General features: G+C 46.4%; 1 protein-coding gene across 2 annotated transcripts in view; it reads left to right on the top strand.

Moving 5' to 3' along the window:
- Nucleotides 1-20,795, top strand: part of LOC115119720 (TBC1 domain family member 15-like) — a 121,892-nt gene that overhangs the window by 27,622 nt on the left and 73,475 nt on the right. For both annotated transcript variants that reach the window (XM_065021289.1, XM_065021290.1), the window contains exons 6-7: nucleotides 11,615-11,717; nucleotides 18,064-18,264. In XM_065021289.1, the coding sequence (XP_064877361.1) occupies nucleotides 11,615-11,717; nucleotides 18,064-18,264 (304 nt within the window). The remainder of the gene's footprint in view (nucleotides 1-11,614; nucleotides 11,718-18,063; nucleotides 18,265-20,795) is intronic.

Raw genomic sequence — 20,795 nt, 5'->3', positions numbered from 1 at the left:
GTGAGGGGAGGGGGGCGAGAGAGAGAGAGACTGTCAATTCTAATAACCCCTCTTAGCCCTCCCCTAGTTTTCGAGTGTCCCTCGGTGTGGGAGTGTCCCTCAGGCGGAGCATTTAGTCGTAAGGAGAGATAAATATCCCTATGGAGTGGGACATCACTCATGCACAGCGGAAGCCGCCAAAGCACTGCTCACCTCGCAGTTCACTGAAGACGAGCCTCGTGTTTTTCACCATGCCAGTGCTGACGTTAGTAATAGCCTTCCTTATGATGTGTTTCTCACCATGCCAGTACTGACGGCAGTAATAGCCTTCCTTATGGTGTGTTTTTCACCATGCCAGTACTGACGGCAGTAATAGCCTTCCTTATGGTGTGTTTCTCACCATGCCAGTACTGACGGCAGTAATAGCCTTCCTTATGATGTGTTTCTCACCATGCCAGTACTGACGGCAGTAATAGCCTTCCTTATGTGTTTTTCACCATGCCAGTACTGACGGCAGTAATAGCCTTCCTTATGGTGTGTTTCTCACCATGCCAGTACTGACGGCAGTAATAGCCTTCCTTATGGTGTGTTTCTCACCATGCCAGTACTGACGGCAGTAATAGCCTTCCTTATGGTGTGTTTCTCACCATGCCAGTACTGACGGCAGTAATAGCCTTCCTTATGATGTGTTTCTCATGCAACAACACGTACTTACCATATGAGAAACAAATGGGAACCGCAAAACAATAATGAGGTGGTAATGTAGAGTAGTAATGTAGCTGTGGTTCAATGTAGAGTAGTAATGTAGCTGTGGTTCAATGTAGAGTAGTAATGTAGCTGTGGTTCAATGTACAGTAGTAATGTAGCTGTGGTTCAATGTAATGTAGCTGTGGTTCAATGTAGAGTAGTAATGTAGCTGTGGTTCAATGTAGAGTAGTAATGTAGCTGTGGTTCAATGTAGAGTAGTAATGTAGCTGTCCCCTGGCTGTGGTTCAATGTAGAGTAGTAATGTAGCTGTGGTTCAATGTAGAGTAGTAATGTAGCTGTGGTTCAATGTAGAGTAGTAATGTAGCTGTGGTTCAATGTAGAGTAGTAATGTAGCTGTCCCCTGGCTGTGGTTCAATGTAGAGTAGTAATGTAGCTGTGGTTCAATGTAGAGTAGTAATGTAGCTGTGGTTCAATGTAGAGTAGTAATGTAGCTGTGGTTCAATGTAGAGTAGTAATGTAGCTGTGGTTCAATGTAGAGTAGTAATGTAGCTGTGGTTCAATGTAGAGTAGTAATGTAGCTGTGGTTCAATGTAGAGTAGTAATGTAGCTGTGGTTCAATGTAGAGTAGTAATGTAGCTGTGGTTCAATGTAGAGTAGTAATGTAGCTGTGGTTCAATGTAGAGTAGTAATGTAGCTGTGGTTCAATGTAGAGTAGTAATGTAGCTGTGGTTCAATGTAGAGTAGTAATGTAGCTGTGGTTCAATGTAGAGTAGTAATGTAGCTGTGGTTCAATGTAGAGTAGTAATGTAGCTGTGGTTCAATGTAGAGTAGTAATGTAGCTGTCCTCTGGCTGTGGTTCAATGTAGAGTAGTAATGTAGCTGTCCTCTGGCTGTGGTTCAATGTAGAGTAGTAATGTAGCTGTGGTTCAATGTAGAGTAGTAATGTAGCTGTGGTTCAATGTAGAGTAGTAATGTAGCTGTGGTTCAATGTAGAGTAGTAATGTAGAGTAGTAATGTAGCTGTCCTCTGGCTGTGGTTCAATGTAGAGTAGTAATGTAGCTGTCCTGTGTGGTTTAATGTAGTAGCTGCTGTCCTCTGGCTGTGGTTCAATGTAGAGTAGTAATGTAGCTGTCCTCTGGCTGTGGTTCAATGTAGAGTAGTAATGTAGCTGTGGTTCAATGTAGAGTAGTAATGTAGCTGTGGTTCAATGTAGAGTAGTAATGTAGCTGTCCTCTGGCTGTGGTTCAATGTAGAGTAGTAAATGTAGCTGTGGCTGTGGTTCAATGTAGAGTAGTAATGTAGCTGTGGTTCAATGTAGAGTAGTAATGTAGCTGTGGTTCAATGTAGAGTAGTAATGTAGCTGTCCCCTGGCTGTGGTTCAATGTAGAGTAGTAATGTAGCTGTGGTTCAATGTAGAGTAGTAATGTAGCTGTGGTTCAATGTAGAGTAGTAATGTAGCTGTCCTCTGGCTGTGGTTCAATGTAGAGTAGTAATGTAGCTGTCCTCTGGCTGTGGTTCAATGTAGAGTAGTAATGTAGCTGTCCTCTGGCTGTGGTTCAATGTAGAGTAGTAATGTAGCTGTCCTCTGGCTGTGGTTCAATGTAGAGTAGTAATGTAGCTGTCCTCTGGCTGTGGTTCAATGTAGAGTAGTAATGTAGCTGTCCTCTGGCTGTGGTTCAATGTAGTAATGTAGCTGTCCTCTGGCTGTGGTTCAATGTAGCTGTCCTCTGGCTGGTTCAATGGTTCAAGCTGTCCTCTGGCTGTGGTTCAATGTGGAGTCGTAATGTAGCTGTCCTCTGGCTGTGGTTCAATGTAGAGTAGTAATGTAGCTGTCCTCTGGCTGTGGTTCAATGTAGAGTAGTAATGTAGCTGTCCTCTGGCTGTGGTTCAATGTAGAGTAGTAATGTAGCTGTCCTCTGGCTGTGGTTCAATGTAGAGTAGTAATGTAGCTGTCCTCTGGCTGTGGTTCAATGTAGAGTAGTAATGTAGCTGTCCTCTGGCTGTGGTTCAATGTAGAGTAGTAATGTAGCTGTCCTCTGGCTGTGGTTCAATGTAGCTGTCCTCTGGCTATGGTTCAATGTGGAGTAGTAATGTAGCTGTCCTCTGGCTGTAGTTCAATGTGGAGTAGTAATGTAGCTGTCCTCTGGCTGTGGTTCAATGTAGAGTAGTAATATAGCTGTCCTCTGGTTGTGGTTCAATGTGGAGTAGTAATCTAACTGTCCTCTGGCTGTGGTTCAATGTATTGTAGTAATGTAGCTGTGGTTCAATGTAGAGTAGTAATGTAGCTGTAGTTCAATGTAGAGTTGTACTGAAGGACTTTCATTTCATAATAGCAGTTTGACAGTCGCATTTCCTTCACTCTGTAATTTTCTGCAATTTCTTGGGGATTAATGATGAACCAGTTGAAGCAATTAAAACCAGTGTTCTGAACTATTATTTATACCAAACGGGTTTGGGTCCATTCAGATGGCCACACAGCTCTTCATCATCAACTACACAATAAGCTAGAAAATAGTTAGCTACGTTACAAACATCTTCAATCTCTGTTACTACAATATTTACTTCAGCTACGCTACAAACCTATTTAATCTCCAATGTTACCACAATAAAGAACAATGACTTGTGTTTGACCTTTGAAACGTGTTTTAATGAACATCAAGGCAAGCTTACAACATTGTTCATTCAATTTGTAGTAAATGCTTTATCTAGATTCTTTACATCCACTGGTTCACAAGATGACAGCTTGGTTTGCTGGTTTATTGGAGGACCATACTATCATTTCCATTTAAAATGGACAAAAATACAATTTTGCTAAGACTGTCTGGGAGTGATCTAAGGAAGGAGGGGATAACTAGCTTTTATTGGCAGAGAGGTTTGGAACTCTTTTTGTTATTGGTCCAATTTACTGCATTGTGATGTCACCATGGAAAGACGATTAGAAGGTCCTGTGGATATCATTTTTTTTTTTCAACTAGAAACTATCAGGAAATAAAACGGATAAAATGTTTTCACTCTTTAACAGTGTTAGTTTCATCAACTGTTGTACACTGTGATATAAAACACTGAATTTGGACATCACTGGGCCTTTAAACAACACAAATGCCAATTAATTCAAATGTCAACACTCCATATAGCAAGCTTAATGTATAGCTAGCTAGCTAATGTTAGCTAGTCGGATAGCTTGTTAATTTGTGATTTTCGTAAATTAATGACAAAAAACGCATAATCGTTTGTCAAAATATTAACATATTCCTGTTAAATGTACATCATTATTTGCATGATTTGTTATGAAGTTATGACTTATATTTGCTTCCATCCTAGTATAGGCATACTCATCCACAGATAAAAGCCAATCACAATCAGCTTTCATTTGTAATCAACCTTTTTCCCAAATATCAATACGGAATGTTTCAATGTCACTGAATTGGCACCAGGAGTCTGGAGGAGTTACAGAATGACCCTCCTATTGTTCTTCACTTTGTCAACCTCAACCCGCCTGTCTCTTTCCTCATTTCCTCTCCTGGCCGGAGTGGGAATAGGCCACCCGTTATACCCCTATAAATGGCACCTTATTCCCTACGAAGTGCGCTACTTTCTAAAGTACTTTATAGGGAACTGGGTGTCGTTTGGGACGGAGCCACACTCTCTCCTCTGTTTTTAAATGAGCCAAACTGAGCACAGTGGAGTTTATTTGAAATAACTCTGAATATTACACAGAGTATATTACAGCTGGCAGAGGTTTTTAATGAGTTGCAAAAGCCTTTAACAACTGCTGTGTTGGTTTTCTGGGGCTGCAGGACTATTCAAACAGGCTAATTAACTTTACATCACACTACTGTCCCAAATGTGACCCTATTTATTCCCTATATAGGGCACCTCCTTTAGAAGTAGTGCACTATAAAGGGTATAGGCTGCCATTTTGCCAGATGGTGTTTTTTATTTGTTTATTTTTCATTAGCATCGTTGCTAACGGCTACAGAAAGGGGGAGACAAACGGGCACACAGACAGGGGCATTCTTGGGATCTGGCCTCTTCAAATCAAAGTTTATTTGTCACGTGTGCCGAATACAACGGGTACATTACTTACTTACAGTCTCTAACCAACAGTGCAAAAAGTTATTAGGTGAAATATAAACAGTGAAAAATAACAGTAGTGAGGCTCTATACAGTAGAGGCTCTATACAGTAGCGAGGATCTATACAGTAGCGAGGCTACATACAGTGTAGAGGCTCTATACAGCAGAGAGGCTCTATACAGCAGAGAGGCTCTATACAGCAGAGAGGCTGTCTCTATACAGCAGAGAGGCTGTCTCTATACAGCAGAGAGGCTGTCTCTATACAGCAGAGAGGCTGTCTCTATACAGCAGAGAGGCTGTCTCTATACAGCAGAGAGGCTGTCTCTATACAGCAGAGAGGCTGTCTCTATACAGCAGAGAGGCTGTCTCTATACAGCAGAGAGGCTGTCACTATACAGCAGAGAGGCTGTCTCTATACAGCAGAGAGGCTGTCTCTATACAGCAGAGAGGCTGTCTCTATACATCAGAGAGGCTGTCTCTATACATCAGAGAGGCTGTCTCTATACAGCAGAGAGGCTGTCTCTATACAGACACAGGTTAGTCAGGCTGATTGAGGTAGTATGTACATGTAGGTATGGTTAAAGTGACTATGCATATATGATGAACAGAGAGTAGCAGTAGTGTATAAGAGGGGTTGGCGGGTGGCGGGACACAATGAAGATAGCCTGGTTAGTCAATGTGCGGGGGCACTGGTTGGTCGGCCCAATTGAGGTAGTATGTACATGTAGATATGGTTAAAGTGACTGTACATATATGATAAACAGAGTAGCAGCAGCGTAAAAGAGGGGTTGGTGGGGCCACACAATGCAAATAGTTCAGGTAGCCATTTGATTACCTGTTCAGGAGTCTTATGGCTTGGGGGTAAAAACTGTTGAGAAGCCATTTTGTCCTAGACTTAGCACTCCAGTACCGCTTGCCATGGGGTAGTAGAGAGAACCGTCTATGACTTGGGTGGCTGGGGTCTTTGACAATTTTTAGGGCCTTCCTCTGACACCGCCTATTGTCTAGGTCCTGGATGGCAGGCAGCTTAGCCCCAGTGATGTACTGGGCCATACGCACTACCCTCTGTAGTGTCTTGCAGTCGGAGGCCGAGCAGTGATGCAACCAGTCAGGATGCTGTCGATGTTACAGCTGTAGAAACTTTTGAGGATCTGAGGACCCACGACAAATCTTCAGCAAGTTGAAGGAATTTATTCATCACCGACTTCTTTTGTTTTATTATTATTATAGAATTTTCTAATAAGTTAATCACATTTAGGTGATGTCCTGCTAGCTTCAATACATTTAGGTGATGTCCTACTAGCTTCAATACATTTAGGTGATGTCCTGCTAGCTTCAATAGATTTAGGTGATGTCCTGCTAGCTTCAATAGATTTAGGTGATGTCCTGCTAGCTTCAATACATTTAGGTGATGTCCTACTACCTTCAATACATTTAGGTGATGTCCTGCTAGCTTCAATACATTTAGGTGATGTCCTACTAGCTTCAATACATTTAGGTGATGTCCTGCTAGCTTCAATACATTTAGGTGATGTCCTACTACCTTCAATACATTTAGGTGATGTCCTACTAGCTTCAATACATTTAGGTGATGTCCTACTACCTTCAATACATTTAGGTGATGTCCTACTAGCTTCAATACATTTAGGTGATGTCCTGCTACCTTCAATACATTTAGGTGATGTCCTGCTACCTTCAATACATTTAGGTGATGTCCTGCTACCTTCAATACATTTAGGTGATGTCCTGCTAGCTTCAATACATTTAGGTGATGTCCTGCTACCTTCAATACATTTAGGTGATGTCCTGCTAGCTTCAATACATTTAGGTGATGTCCTGCTAGCTTCAATACATTTAGGTGATGTCCTACTACCTTCAATACATTTAGGTGATGTCCTACTAGCTTCAATACATTTAATTGACGTCCTGCTAGCTTCAATACATTTAGGTGATGTCCTGCTACCTTCAATACATTTAGGTGATGTCCTGCTAGCTTCAATACATTTAGGTGATGTCCTACTACCTTCAATACATTTAGGTGATGTCCTACTACCTTCAATACATTTAGGTGATGTCCTGCTAGCTTCAATACATTTAGGTGATGTCCTGCTACCTTCAATACATTTAGGTGATGTCCTGCTACCTTCAATACATTTAGGTGATGTCCTGCTAGCTTCAATACATTTAGGTGATGTCCTGCTACCTTCAATACATTTAGGTGATGTCCTGCTAGCTTCAATACATTTAGGTGATGTCCTGCTAGCTTCAATACATTTAGGTGATGTCCTACTACCTTCAATACATTTAGGTGATGTCCTACTAGCTTCAATACATTTAATTGACGTCCTGCTAGCTTCAATACATTTAGGTGATGTCCTGCTACCTTCAATACATTTAGGTGATGTCCTGCTAGCTTCAATACATTTAGGTGATGTCCTACTACCTTCAATACATTTAGGTGATGTCCTACTACCTTCAATACATTTAGGTGATGTCCTGCTAGCTTCAATACATTTAGGTGATGTCCTACTACCTTCAATACATTTAGGTGATGTCCTACTACCTTCAATACATTTAGGTGATGTCCTACTAGCTTCAATACATTTAGGTGATGTCCTGCTAGCTTCAATACATTTAGGTGATGTCCTGCTAGCTTCAATACATTTAGGTGATGTCCTGCTAGCTTCAATACATTTAGGTGATGTCCTGCTAGCTTCCTGCTACCTTCAATACATTTAGGTGATGTCCTGCTAGCTTCAATACATTTAGGTGATGTCCTACTACCTTCAATACATTTAGGTGATGTCCTACTACCTTCAATACATTTAGGTGATGTCCTGCTAGCTTCAATACATTTAGGTGATGTCCTACTACCTTCAATACATTTAGGTGATGTCCTACTACCTTCAATACATTTAGGTGATGTCCTACTAGCTTCAATACATTTAGGTGATGTCCTGCTAGCTTCAATACATTTAGGTGATGTCCTGCTAGCTTCAATACATTTAGGTGATGTCCTGCTAGCTTCAATACATTTAGGTGATGTCCTACTACCTTCAATACATTTAGGTGATGTCCTACTAGCTTCAATACATTTAATTGACTTCCTGCTAGCTTCAATACATTTAGGTGATGTCCTGCTAGCTTCAATACATTTAGGTGATGTCCTGCTAGCTTCAATACATTTAGGTGATGTCCTGCTAGCTTCAATACATTTAGGTGATGTCCTGCTAGCTTCAATACATTTAGGTGATGTCCTGCTAGCTTCAATACATTTAGGTGATGTCCTGCTAGCTTCAATACATTTAGGTGATGTCCTGCTAGCTTCCTGCTACCTTCAATACATTTAGGTGATGTCCTACTACCTTCAATACATTTAGGTGATGTCCTGCTAGCTTCAATACATTTAGGTGATGTCCTGCTAGCTTCAATACATTTAGGTGATGTCCTGCTAGCTTCAATACATTTAGGTGATGTCCTGCTAGCTTCAATACATTTAGGTGATGTCCTGCTAGCTTCAATACATTTAGGTGATGTCCTGCTAGCTTCAATACATTTAGGTGATGTCCTGCTAGCTTCAATACATTTAGGTGATGTCCTACTACCTTCAATACATTTAGGTGATGTCCTGCTAGCTTCAATACATTTAGGTGATGTCCTGCTAGCTTCAATACATTTAGGTGATGTCCTACTAGCTTCAACACCATTTAGGTGATGTCCTGCTAGCTTCAATACATTTAGGTGATGTCCTGCTAGCTTCAATACATTTAGGTGATGTCCTACTAGCTTCAATACATTTAGGTGATGTCCTACTAGCTTCAATACATTTAGGTGATGTCCTGCTAGCTTCAATACATTTAGGTGATGTCCTACTAGCTTCAATACATTTAGGTGATGTCCTGCTAGCTTCAATACATTTAGGTGATGTCCTGCTAGCTTCAATACCATTTAGGTGATGTCCTGCTAGCTTCAATACATTTAGGTGATGTCCTGCTAGCTTCAATACATTTAGGTGATGTCCTACTAGCTTCAACACCATTTAGGTGATGTCCTGCTAGCTTCAATACATTTAGGTGATGTCCTACATTTAGGTGATGTCCTAGCTTCAATACATTTAGGTGATGTCCTACTAGCTTCAATACATTTAGGTGATGTCCTGCTAGCTTCAATACATTTAGGTGATGTCCTGCTAGCTTCAATACATTTAGGTGATGTCCTACTAGCTTCAATACATTTAGGTGATGTCCTACTAGCTTCAATACATTTAGGTGATGTCCTGCTAGCTTCAATACATTTAGGTGATGTCCTGCTAGCTTCAATACATTTAGGTGATGTCCTGCTACCTTCAATACATTTAGGTGATGTCCTGCTAGCTTCCTGCTACCTTCAATACATTTAGGTGATGTCCTGCTACCTTCAATACATTTAGGTGATGTCCTGCTAGCTTCAATACATTTAGGTGATGTCCTACTACCTTCAATACATTTAGGTGATGTCCTACTAGCTTCAATACATTTAGGTGATGTCCTGCTAGCTTCAATACATTCAGGCCGCAGCCCCTGTTTGAACCCACTGTATGATGTGCGTAACGCTAGTCACTGAGCCTACCTACTATAGTACAGGGATGTTGATGAACTAACGCTAGTCACTGAGCCTACCTACTATAGTACAGGGATGTTGATGAACTAACGCTAGTCACTGAGCCTACCTACTATAGTACAGGGATGTTGATGAACTAACGCTAGTCACTGAGCCTACCTACTATAGTACAGGGATGTTGATGAACTAACGCTAGTCACTGAGCCTACCTACTATAGTACAGGGATGTTGATGAACTAACGCTAGTCACTGAGCCTACCTACTATAGTACAGGGATGTTGATGAACTAACGCTAGTCACTGAGCCTACCTACTATAGTACAGGGATGTTGATGAACTAACGCTAGTCACTGAGCCTACCTACTATAGTACAGGGATGTTGATGAACTAACGCTAGTCACTGAGCCTACCTACTATAGTACAGGGATGTTGATGAACTAACGCTAGTCACTGAGCCTACCTACTATAGTACAGGGATGTTGATGAACTAACGCTAGTCACTGAGCCTACCTACTATAGTACAGCGATGTTGATGAACTAACGCTAGTCACTGAGCCTACCTACTATAGTACAGGGATGTTGATGAACTAACGCTAGTCACTGAGCCTACCTACTATAGTACAGGGATGTTGATGAACTAACGCTAGTCACTGAGCCTACCTACTATAGTACAGGGATGTTGATGAACTAACGCTAGTCACTGAGCCTACCTACTATAGTACAGGGATGTTGATGAACTAACGCTAGTCACTGAGCCTACCTACTATAGTACAGGGATGTTGATGAACTAACGCTAGTCACTGAGCCTACCTACTATAGTACAGGGATGTTGATGAACTAACGCTAGTCACTGAGCCTACCTACTATAGTACAGGGATGTTGATGAACTAACGCTAGTCACTGAGCCTACCTACTATAGTACAGGGATGTTGATGAACTAACGCTAGTCACTGAGCCTACCTACTATAGTACAGGGATGTTGATGAACTAAGTGTGTTAGTGTTTCCTCCTGCAGCAGAGGAGGTGTTTCCTGTGCTACTCCCCGATGTGAAACAACCGTTGTCAGACATGGTGTTTTTTTTACCACGTTACATTTTTAGCCTGTTATGAAAAATCAATAGAGCTCTTCAATAATTCATGGAGGAACAAGTCCTAGTGGGGATCATCTTAACCATAGAAAAGACTCTTCCCCCAAATCCCAAATGGCAGCCTGTTTCCTATTTAGTGCACTACTTTAGACCAGGGCCCTATAGAACCCTATTCCCTATATTTAGTGCACTACTTTAGACCAGGGCCCTATAGAACCCTATTCCCTATATTTAGTGCACTACTTTAGACCAGGGCCCTATAGAACCCTATTCCCTATTTAGTGCACTACTTTTGACCAGAGCCCTATAGAACCCTATTCCCTATATATAGTGCACTACTTTTGACCAGGGCCCTATAGAACCCTATTCCCTATATTTAGTACACTACTTTTGATCAGGGCCCTATAGAACCCTATTCCCTATATATAGTGCACTATAGAACCCTATTCAGTGCACTACTTTTGACCAGAGCCCTGTGGACTATGAAGGGAATAGGGTGCCATTTGGGACACATCCACTGGCTGTGGGGCTGTTAGCACTAGAAGTCGTCTACTCCACACATCAGCCAGACACTGGCTGTGGGACTGTTAGCACTAGAAGTAGTCTACTCTACACATCAGCCAGACACTAACAACACACAGTTAAGACCTGTGACTTGTAGTCTACAGGGTGGATCTGAGTACAGCTTAGTGAAGGACTGTTAAGTGGTTGTCACAATATTGGTTTCTGTAGTGGCAGAATCCAATACTGGTCAAGCTTGTTCCCTGAGACCAGAGACTCTCTGAGCTTCTCTTCCAGACAAGCTTGTTCCCTGAGACCAGAGACCCAACTTTCACTGGGGGCCGTGGGATTTTATGATTGGAATGTGATACAAAAAAAGATAATAACAGTGGGCTTTAGGACCACGCGGACGCCTCCGAGCGGTCGGGTTGGCTGTTTGGAGTGTTTATCCGACTGGAAAAATAATAATAATTGTCACCCCCCCACTTCTAAAATAAGTTGCGCCCCTGAAACCACCGACTCTTGGAGCTTCTCTTCCAGACTCGTCTCATGATCAGTCCATGACACAGACACTCTGAGGCTTGAACTTTCCTCCTCTGTTCTCTGTCATATCTCACTTATTCTAATTTCTCTTTCTGTCTCTCTCTTTCTGTCCTCCCTATTAGGTCTACCACAGATGCCTCCCTCCTCCAGGTCAGCCCCCACAGCAGAGCTCTGTCGCAGTCCTTTGAGAACCTGCTAGATGATGCCACCTTCGGACTTATTACGGTACAACCTGCACACTCTAGTGTACACCTGCCCCCTCACACCCTAGTGTACACCTGCCCCCTCACACCCTAGTGTACACCTGCCCCCTCACACTCTAGTGTACACCTGCCTCCTCACACCCTAGTGTCCACCTGCCCCCTCACACCCTAGTGTACACCTGCCCCCTCACACTCTAGTGTACACCTGCCTCCTCACACCCTAGTGTCCACCTGCCCCCTCACACCCTAGTGTACACCTGCCTCCTCACACCCTAGTGTCCACCTGCCCCCTCACACCCTAGTGTACACCTGCCTACTCACACCCTAGTGTACACCTGCCTCCTCACACCCTAGTGTACACCTGCCTCCTCACACTCTAGTGTACACCTGCCTCCTCACACCCTAGTGTACACCTGCCTCCTCACACCCTAGTTTACACCTGCCTCCTCACACCCTGGTGTACACCTGCCCCCTCACACCCTAGTGTACACCTGCCTCCTCACACCCTAGTGTACACCTGCCCCCTCACACCCTAGTGTACACCTGCCTCCTCACACCCTAGTGTACACCTGCCTCCTCACACCCTAGTGTACACCTGCCTCCTCACACCCTAGTGTACACCTGCCTCCTCACACCCTAGTGTACACCTGCCTCCTCACACCCTAGTGTACACCTGCCTCCTCACACCCTAGTGTACACCTGCCCCCTCACACCCTAGTGTACACCTGCCCCCTCACACCCTAGTGTACACCTGCCCCCCCTAGTCACACCCTAGTGTACACCTGCCCCCTCACACCTAGTGTACACCTGCCCCCCCCTCACACCCTAGTGTACACCTGCCCCCTCACACCCTAGTGTACACCTGCCCCCTCACACCCTAGTGTACACCTGCCCCCTCACACCCTAGTGTACACCTGCCCCCTCACACCCTAGTGTACACCTGCCCCCTCACACCCTAGTGTACACCTGCCCCCTCACACCCTAGTGTACACCTGCCCCCTCACACCCTAGTGTACACCTGCCCCCTCACACCCTAGTGTACACCTGCCCCCTCACACCCTAGTGTACACCTGCCCCCTCACACCCTAGTGTACACCTGCCCCCTCACACCCTAGTGTACACCTGCCCCCTCACACCCTAGTGTACACCTGCCCCTCACACCCTAGTGTACACCTGCCCCCTCACACCCTAGTGTACACCTGCCCCCTCACACCCTAGTGTACACCTGCCCCCCCTCACACCCTAGTGTACACCTGCCCCCTCACACCCTCACCTGCCCCCTCACACCCTAGTGTACACCTGCCCCCTCACACCCTAGTGTACACCTGCCTCCCTCACACCCTAGTGTACACCTGCCTCCTCACACCCTAGTGTACACCTGCCTCCTCACACCCTAGTGTACACCTGCCTCCTCACACCCTAGTGTACACCTGCCTCCTCACACCCTAGTGTACACCTGCCTCCTCACACCCTAGTGTACACCCTCCTCACACCCTAGTGTACACCTCCCCTCAGCCCTAGTGCACCTCTCCTCACACCCTAGTGTACCCCCTCCTCCCAGCCGGCACCTCTAGTGTACACCTGCCCCCTCACACCCTAGTGTACACCTGCCCCCTCACACCCTAGTGTACACCTCCCCCCAGCCGTGTACCCTCCCCCTCACACCCTAGTGTACCCTGCCCCCCAGCCCTAGTGTACACCTGCCTCTCACACCCTAGTGGCCCCCTCCTCCCAGCCGGCCTCTGTACGGCCTCCTCCCAGCCGGCCTCTGTACCCCCTCCTCCCAGCCAGGCCTCTGTACCCCCTCCTCCCAGCCAGGCCTCTGTACCCCCTCCTCCCAGCCAGGCCTCTGTACCCCCTCCTCCCAGCCAGGCCTCTGTACCCCCTCCTCCCAGCCAGGCCTCTGTACCCCCTCCTCCCAGCCAGGCCTCTGTACCCCCTCCTCCCAGCCAGGCCTCTGTACCCCCTCCTCCCAGCCGGCCTCTGTACCCCCTCCTCCCAGCCAGGCCTCTGTACCCCCTCCTCCCAGCCGGCCTCTGTACGGCCTCCTCCCAGCCGGCCTCTGTACTGTCTCAGGGTTCACAGAGCAACTCGGCTGTTATTTTAATGAGTTTGTTCTGAGCAGGGCAGTGACTTAATGAGAGCAGCATATTTGTTGGTTTGTTTTATGAGGACTCTCTGAAAGCCTGGGTAGGAGAAATGACACGTGTCCCAAATGGCACCCTATCCCCTTTATAGTCCAATGTAGTGCACTATATAGGGAATAGGGGCCTGGTCTAAAGTAGTGCACTATATAGGGAATAGGGCTCTGGTCTAAAGTAGTGTACTATATAGGGAATAGGACTCTGGTCTAAAGTAGTGTACTATATAGGGAATAGGACTCTGGTCTAAAGTAGTGCACTATATAAGGAATAGGGCTCTGGTCTAAAGTAGTGCACTATATAGGGAATAGGGCTCTGGTCTAAAGTAGTCCACTATATAGGGAATAGGGCTCTGGTCTAAAGTAGTGCACTATATAGGGAAAAGGGCTCTGGTCTAAAGTAGTGCAATATATAGGGAATAGGGCTCTGGTTTAAAATAGTGCACTATAACTGGGTAATAAAGGATGGGGGTTACGGGGGGTACATGCTCTGAATAGAGAACTGGGTAATAAAGGATGGGGGTTACAGGGGGGTACATGCTCTGAATAGAGGAGAACTGGGTAATAAAGGATGGGGGGTACATGCTCTGAATAGAGGAGAACTGGGTAATAAAGGATGGGGGTTACAGGGAGGGGGGTACATGCTCTGAAAAGAGGAGAACTGGGTAATAAAGGATGGGGGTTACAGGGAGGGGGTACATGCTCTGAATAGAGGAGAACTGGGTAATAAAGGATGGGGGGTACATGCTCTGAATAGAGGAGAACTGGGTAATAAAGGATGGGGGGGTACATGCTCTGAATAGAGGAGAACTGGGTAATAAAGGATGGGGGGGGTACATGCTCTGAATAGAGGAGAACTGGGTAATAAAGGATGGGGGGGGGTACATGCTCTGAATAGAGGAGAACTGGGTAATAAACCTTGTACTCCATCAGCACCAGGCTACATGGCCTGCGGACAGAGGGACTGGTTGGCAGTTGTTTTTTAGGTCGCCTCGGGGACTTTTAATTGCGTATCATTTATCTATTGTCCTTCTCGTTGACATTTTGACTCTTGTAATAAAAAAAATAAAAAATTCTGTTTGAAATAGAACCTCCGTCAGGTCTCAGTGTTATCCTTTATAATTAAATGTGGGCCGTGCCTCAGCTCCCTCCCAACCAACCAGGGGGCACGTTTTTAACAGCCTCTGGTAATGCATTGTGGGCAGATAACAGGCCTAACTGTGGTGGTACATTTGTTTTAGATCCCGACTGTATTATGGAATAGCAGCGACATCTCATAGACATTAACTTGGCTGCCTGTCTGAGTGAGAGTACTGTACTCATTAACATTAAGGTTCAGGGTGCCTCCCTCCCGGCCCAGCCTCCTCTCTCCTGCTCTATATCAGTATTACAGGAGCCATTTAGTAGAGCAGGGATTGTGGAGGAGAAGCTAATGAGCCTTGACTTGCTAATAACATTGGGTGGCCTCACTTCTCAAAGGGGTTAACGCTGCTGGAATATTGTTTTCTAATGTGACTCTAAAAAAAAATATCCAATTGCAAAGATGAATGAGCAGCGTCTCAGCCGGCCGGTAACCAACGTCAGGAGAAATGGATTGGCCTCTTTTCTGTCTTTGATTCCTGTGGTACTTTTTGTAGCGAGAGTAAAAATAAAATAAAAGAGTCCTTGAAAAGCATTAGTTTTCTTGGTGATGTGATATTGTTGGCTTTTACTTCTTCGTAGTAAGAGTACGCAGTCTGGACAGTTGAAAGTGTAAGAGTACGCAGTCTGGAGAGTTGAAAGTGTAAGAGTACGCAGTCTGGACAGTTGAAAGTGTAAGAGTACGCAGTCTGGACAGTTGAAAGTGTAAGAGTACGCAGTCTGGACAGTTGAAAGTGTAAGAGTACGCAGTCTGGACAGTTGAAAGTGTAAGAGTACGCAGTCTGGACAGTTGAAAGTGTAAGAGTACGCAGTCTGGACAGTTGAAAGTGTAAGAGTACGCAGTCTGGACAGTTGAAAGTGTAAGAGTACGCAGTCTGGACAGTTGTAAGTGTAAGAGTACGCAGTCTGGACAGTTGTAAGTGTTCCAGGCAGTGGGGGGCCAGGGGAGGGGGCTACTAGGGTGAGCGTCTGAGATGATGACCGATGCTGTTGTGCTTTTGAGATGCTTTCACCCGTTGCTTTTGATGAAAATCGAAAGTTAAAATGTGCAGTAAGTCATCTGGCTCTGGGCACTTCCTAATGTAACATCTCACACCTGTGATGAAGGTGAAAATAGCATGGCTAAAATAAGCTCGTGTCATCTTAGTGTTTATAATGAGACTGCAGCTAAACTACATCTGTCTGGTGCCACAGTGTTAACCATGACCTCCTTCATGACCCCTATCTTCCCTGTCATCCCTCTCCTCCCTGTCATCCCTCCCCTCTCCTTCTCCTCCTCTCTCCTTCTCCCTCTCTCCTCCTCTCTCCTTCTCCCTCTCTCCTTCTCCCTCTCTCCTCCTCTCTGCTTCTCCCTCTCTCCTCCTCTCTGCTTCTCCCTCTCTCCTCCTCTCTCCTTCTCCCTCTCTCCTTCTCTCTCCTTCTCCCTCTCTCCTCCTCTCTCCTTCTCCCTCTCTCCTCCTCTCTCTCCTTTCCTTCTCCTCCTCTCTCTTTCTCACTCTCTCCTTCTCACTCTCTCCTCCTTCTCCCTCTCTCTCTCCTCTCCTTCTTCTCCCTCCTCTCCTTCTCCTCCTCTCTCCTTCTCCATCTCTCATCCTCTCTCCTTCTCCATCTCTCATCCTCTCTCCTTCTCCATCTCTCCTCCTCTCTCCTCTTCTCTCCTTCTCCCTCTCTCATCCTCTCTCCTTCTCCCTCTCTCATCCTCTCTCCTTCTCCCTCTCTCTCTCTCATCCTCTCTCCTTCTCCCTCTCTCTCTCTCATCCTCTCTCCTTCTCCCTCTCTCATCCTCTCTCATCCTCTCTCCTTCTCCCTCTCTCCTCCTCTCTCCTTCTCCCTCCTCTCCCTCTCTCCTTCTCCCTCTCTCCTCCTCTCTCCTTCTCCCTCTCCTCTCCTTCTTCTCCTTCTCCTCCTCTCTCCCTCTCTCCTCCTCTCTCCTTCTCCCTCTCCTTTCCTTCTCCTCCTCTCTCCTTCTCCCTCTCTCCCCCTCTCTCCTTCTCCCTCTCTCCTCCTCTCTCATCCCCCCAATCTTTTTCCTTTTTCCTCTCCTCTCTCTCTCTCCCTTGTTCCGCTTTACTCCCTCTCTCCCCCAATCAACTCTCTCTCTCCTTCTCCCTCTCTCCTCCTCTCCTTCTCTCTCCCTCTCTCCTTCTCCTTCTCTCTCCTACTCCCTCTCTCCTCTCTATCCTCCTCCCTCTCTCCCCCAATCAACTCTCTCTCTCCCTTCTCCCTCTCTCCTCCTCTCCTTCTCTCTCCCTCTCTCCTCCTCTCCTTCTCTCTCCTTCTCCTTCTCTCTCCTTCTCCCTCTCTCTCTCTCATCCTCTCTCCTTCTCCCTCTCTCTCTCTCATCCTCTCTCCTTCTCCCTCTCTCATCCTCTCTCCTTCTCCCTCCTCTCCTTCTCCTCCTCTCTCCTTCTCCCTCTCTCCTTCTCCCTCTCTCCTCTCTCCTTCTCCCTCTCTCCTCCTCTCTCCTTCTCCCTCTCCTCTCCTTCTTCTCCCTCCTCTCCTTCTCCTCCTCTCTCCTTCTCCCTCTCTCCTCCTCTCTCCTTCTCCCTCTCCTTTCCTTCTCCTCCTCTCTCCTTCTCCCTCTCTCCCCCTCTCTCCTTCTCCCTCTCTCCTCCTCTCTCCCCCCCAATCTTTTTCCTTTTTCCTCTCCTCTCTCTCTCTCCCCTTGTTCCGCTTTACTCCCTCTCTCCCCCAATCAACTCTCTCTCTCCTTCTCCCTCTCTCCTCCTCTCTCCTTCTCCCTCTCCTTTCCTTCTCCTCCTCTCTCCTTCTCCCTCTCTCTCTCCTCTCTCATCCCCCCAATCTTCTTCCTTTTTCTTCTCCTCTCTCTCTCCCCTGTTCCGCTTTACTCCCTCTCTCCCCCAATCAACTCTCTCCTCCTTCTCCCTCTCTCCTCCTCTCTTCTCTCTCCCTCTCTCCTTCTCCTTCTCTCTCCTTCTCCCTCTCTCCTCCTCTCCTTCTCTCTCCCTCTCTCCTCTCTCTCCTCCTCCCTCTCTCCTCTCTCTCCTCCTCCCTCTCTCCCCCAATCAACTCTCTCCTCCTCCCTCTCTCCCCCAATCAACTCTCTCTCCTCCCTCTCCCCCACCAGAAGTTTTCCCAGGACCCAGTCACCACTACGCTGGGTGGTTTCTCCAAGGTGACCAACTACCTGTATGATGCGTTCCGGGGGCCAGACACGGTGCTACTGAAGCAGAGGCCTGTCGGGGAGGTGGCTGACCTGCTGAATGAGGCCATACCTGGTCTGGACATCAACCAGCTGGAGGAACCAGGCTTTGAGGTTATCACCAGGGTGAGGAACACACACACACAACCAGCTGGAGGAACCAGGCTTTGAGGTTATCACCAGGGTGAGGAACACACACACACAACCAGCTGGAGGAACCAGGCTTTGAGGTTATCACCAGGGTGAGGAACACACACACAACCAGCTGGATGAACCAGGCTTTGAGGTTCTCACCAGGGTGAGTCAGAGTAGACACAGGGAATGAACGCACATACTCACACACACTCTGGAATTTAAAAATGGCGCCGGAAGTAATGGCAGCAGTTTTACTTGCGCCCAACCAATTGTGCTTTTATGTGTTTTTTTCTCTCGCGTTATTTGTAACTTATTTTGTACATGATGTTTCTGCAACTGTATCTTACGGCAAAAAAAGAGCTTCTGGACATCAGGACGGCGATCACTCACCTCGGATTAGACAAAGAGCTTCTGGATATCAGGACGGCGATCACTCACCTCGGATTAGACAGAGCTTCTGGATATCAGGACAGCGATCACTCACCTCGGATTAGACTAAGAGCTTCTGGATATCAGGACGGCGATCACTCACCTCGGATTAGACTAAGAGCTTCTGGATATCAGGACGGCGATCACTCACCTCGGATTAGACTAAGAGCTTCTGGATATCAGGACGGCGATCACTCACCTCGGATTAGACAAAGAGCTTCTGGATATCAGGACGGCGATCACTCACCTCGGATTAGACTAAGAGCTTCTGGATATCAGGACAGCGATCATTCACCTCGGATTAGACAAAGAGCTTCTGGATATCAGGACAGCGATCACTCACCTCGGATTAGACTAAGAGCTTCTGGATATCAGGACGGCGATCACTCACCTCGGATTAGACAAAGAGCTTCTGGATATCAGGACGGAGATCACTCACCTCGGATTAGACACAGAGCTTCTGGATATCAGGACAGCGATCACTCACCTCGGATTAGACTAAGAGCTTCTGGATATCAGGACGGCGATCACTCACCTCGGATTAGACTAAGAGCTTCTGGATATCAGGACGGCGATCACTCACCTCGGATTAGACTAAGAGCTTCTGGATATCAGGACGGCGATCACTCACCTCGGATTAGACTAAGAGCTTCTGGATATCAGGACGGCGATCACTCACCTCGGATTAGACTAAGAGCTTCTGGATATCAGGACGGCGATCACTCACCTCGGATTAGACTAAGAGCTTCTGGATATCAGGACAGCGATCACTCACCTCGGATTAGACAAAGAGCTTCTGGATATCAGGACACTCACCTCGGCAAAGAGCTCACTCACCACCTCGGATTAGACAGAGCTTCTGGATATCAGGACGGCGATCACTCACCTCGGATTAGACAAAGAGCTTCTGGATATGAGGACAGCGATCACTCACCTCGGATTAGACAAAGAGCTTCTGGATATCAGGACAGCGATCATTCACCTCGGATTAGACAAAGAGCTTCTGGATATCAGGACGGCGATCACTCACCTCGGATTAGACTAAGAGCTTCTGGATATCAGGACGGCGATCACTCACCTCGGATTAGACAAAGAGCTTCTGGATATCAGGACAGAGATCACTCACCTCGGATTAGACACAGAGCTTCTGGATATCAGGACAGCGATCACTCACCTCGGATTAGACAAAGAGCTTCTGGATATCAGGACAGCGATCACTCACCTCGGATTAGACAGAGCTTCTGGATATCAGGACGGCGATCACTCACCTCGGATTAGACAAAGAGCTTCTGGATATGAGGACAGCGATCACTCACCTCGGATTAGACAGAGCTTCTGGATATCAGGACAGCGATCACTCACCTCGGATTAGACAAAGAGCTTCTGGATATCAGGACCGCGATCACTCACCTCGGATTAGACACAGAGCTTCTGGATATCAGGACAGCGATCACTCACCTCGGATTAGACTAAGAGCTTCTGGATATCAGGACGGCGATCACTCACCTCAGATTAGACAAAGATTTTTTTTCTTCAACAAGCAGACGCAACAGGACATTCTCCGAACACCCGACAAGGCCAACATCCCCGTTATTTGCAAGAGGAAGAGACGCAGGTACAGAGGACACCGAGCAGGATGCCTTGTGAGGATCCGCAGAAGGTGCGTGGGAAAGCTGCCATTACCTTAAATATTACTCGCCAACGTGCAATCGTTGGACAATAAATTAGGCGAGGTACGATCACGAATATCCTACCAACGGGACATCAAAAACTGTAATATCCTATGTTTCAGGGAATCGTGGCTGAACGACGGCATGGATATTCAGCTAGCGGGATACACGCTGCACTGGCAAGATAGAACAGCACCCTCCGGTAAGACGAGGGGGGGTGGGGGGGGTCTGTGCGTATTTGTAAATAGCTAGTGCACGAAATCTAATGAAGTCTCTAGATTCTGCTCGCCTGAAGTAGAGTATATTGTGATAAATTGCAGGCCACACTACTTGCTGAGAGAGTTTTAAAGCTATAGTTTTCGTGGCTGTTTATTTACCACCACAGACAGATGTGGTCACTAAGATCACACTCAGTCAGCTGTA

This window comes from Oncorhynchus nerka, linkage group LG8, assembly GCF_034236695.1.
Source record: "Oncorhynchus nerka isolate Pitt River linkage group LG8, Oner_Uvic_2.0, whole genome shotgun sequence".
NCBI classification, from domain to species: domain Eukaryota; kingdom Metazoa; phylum Chordata; class Actinopteri; order Salmoniformes; family Salmonidae; genus Oncorhynchus; species Oncorhynchus nerka.
Note: the sequence above shows the minus strand (reverse complement) of the source record. Positions and strands in the feature narration are given on the sequence as shown.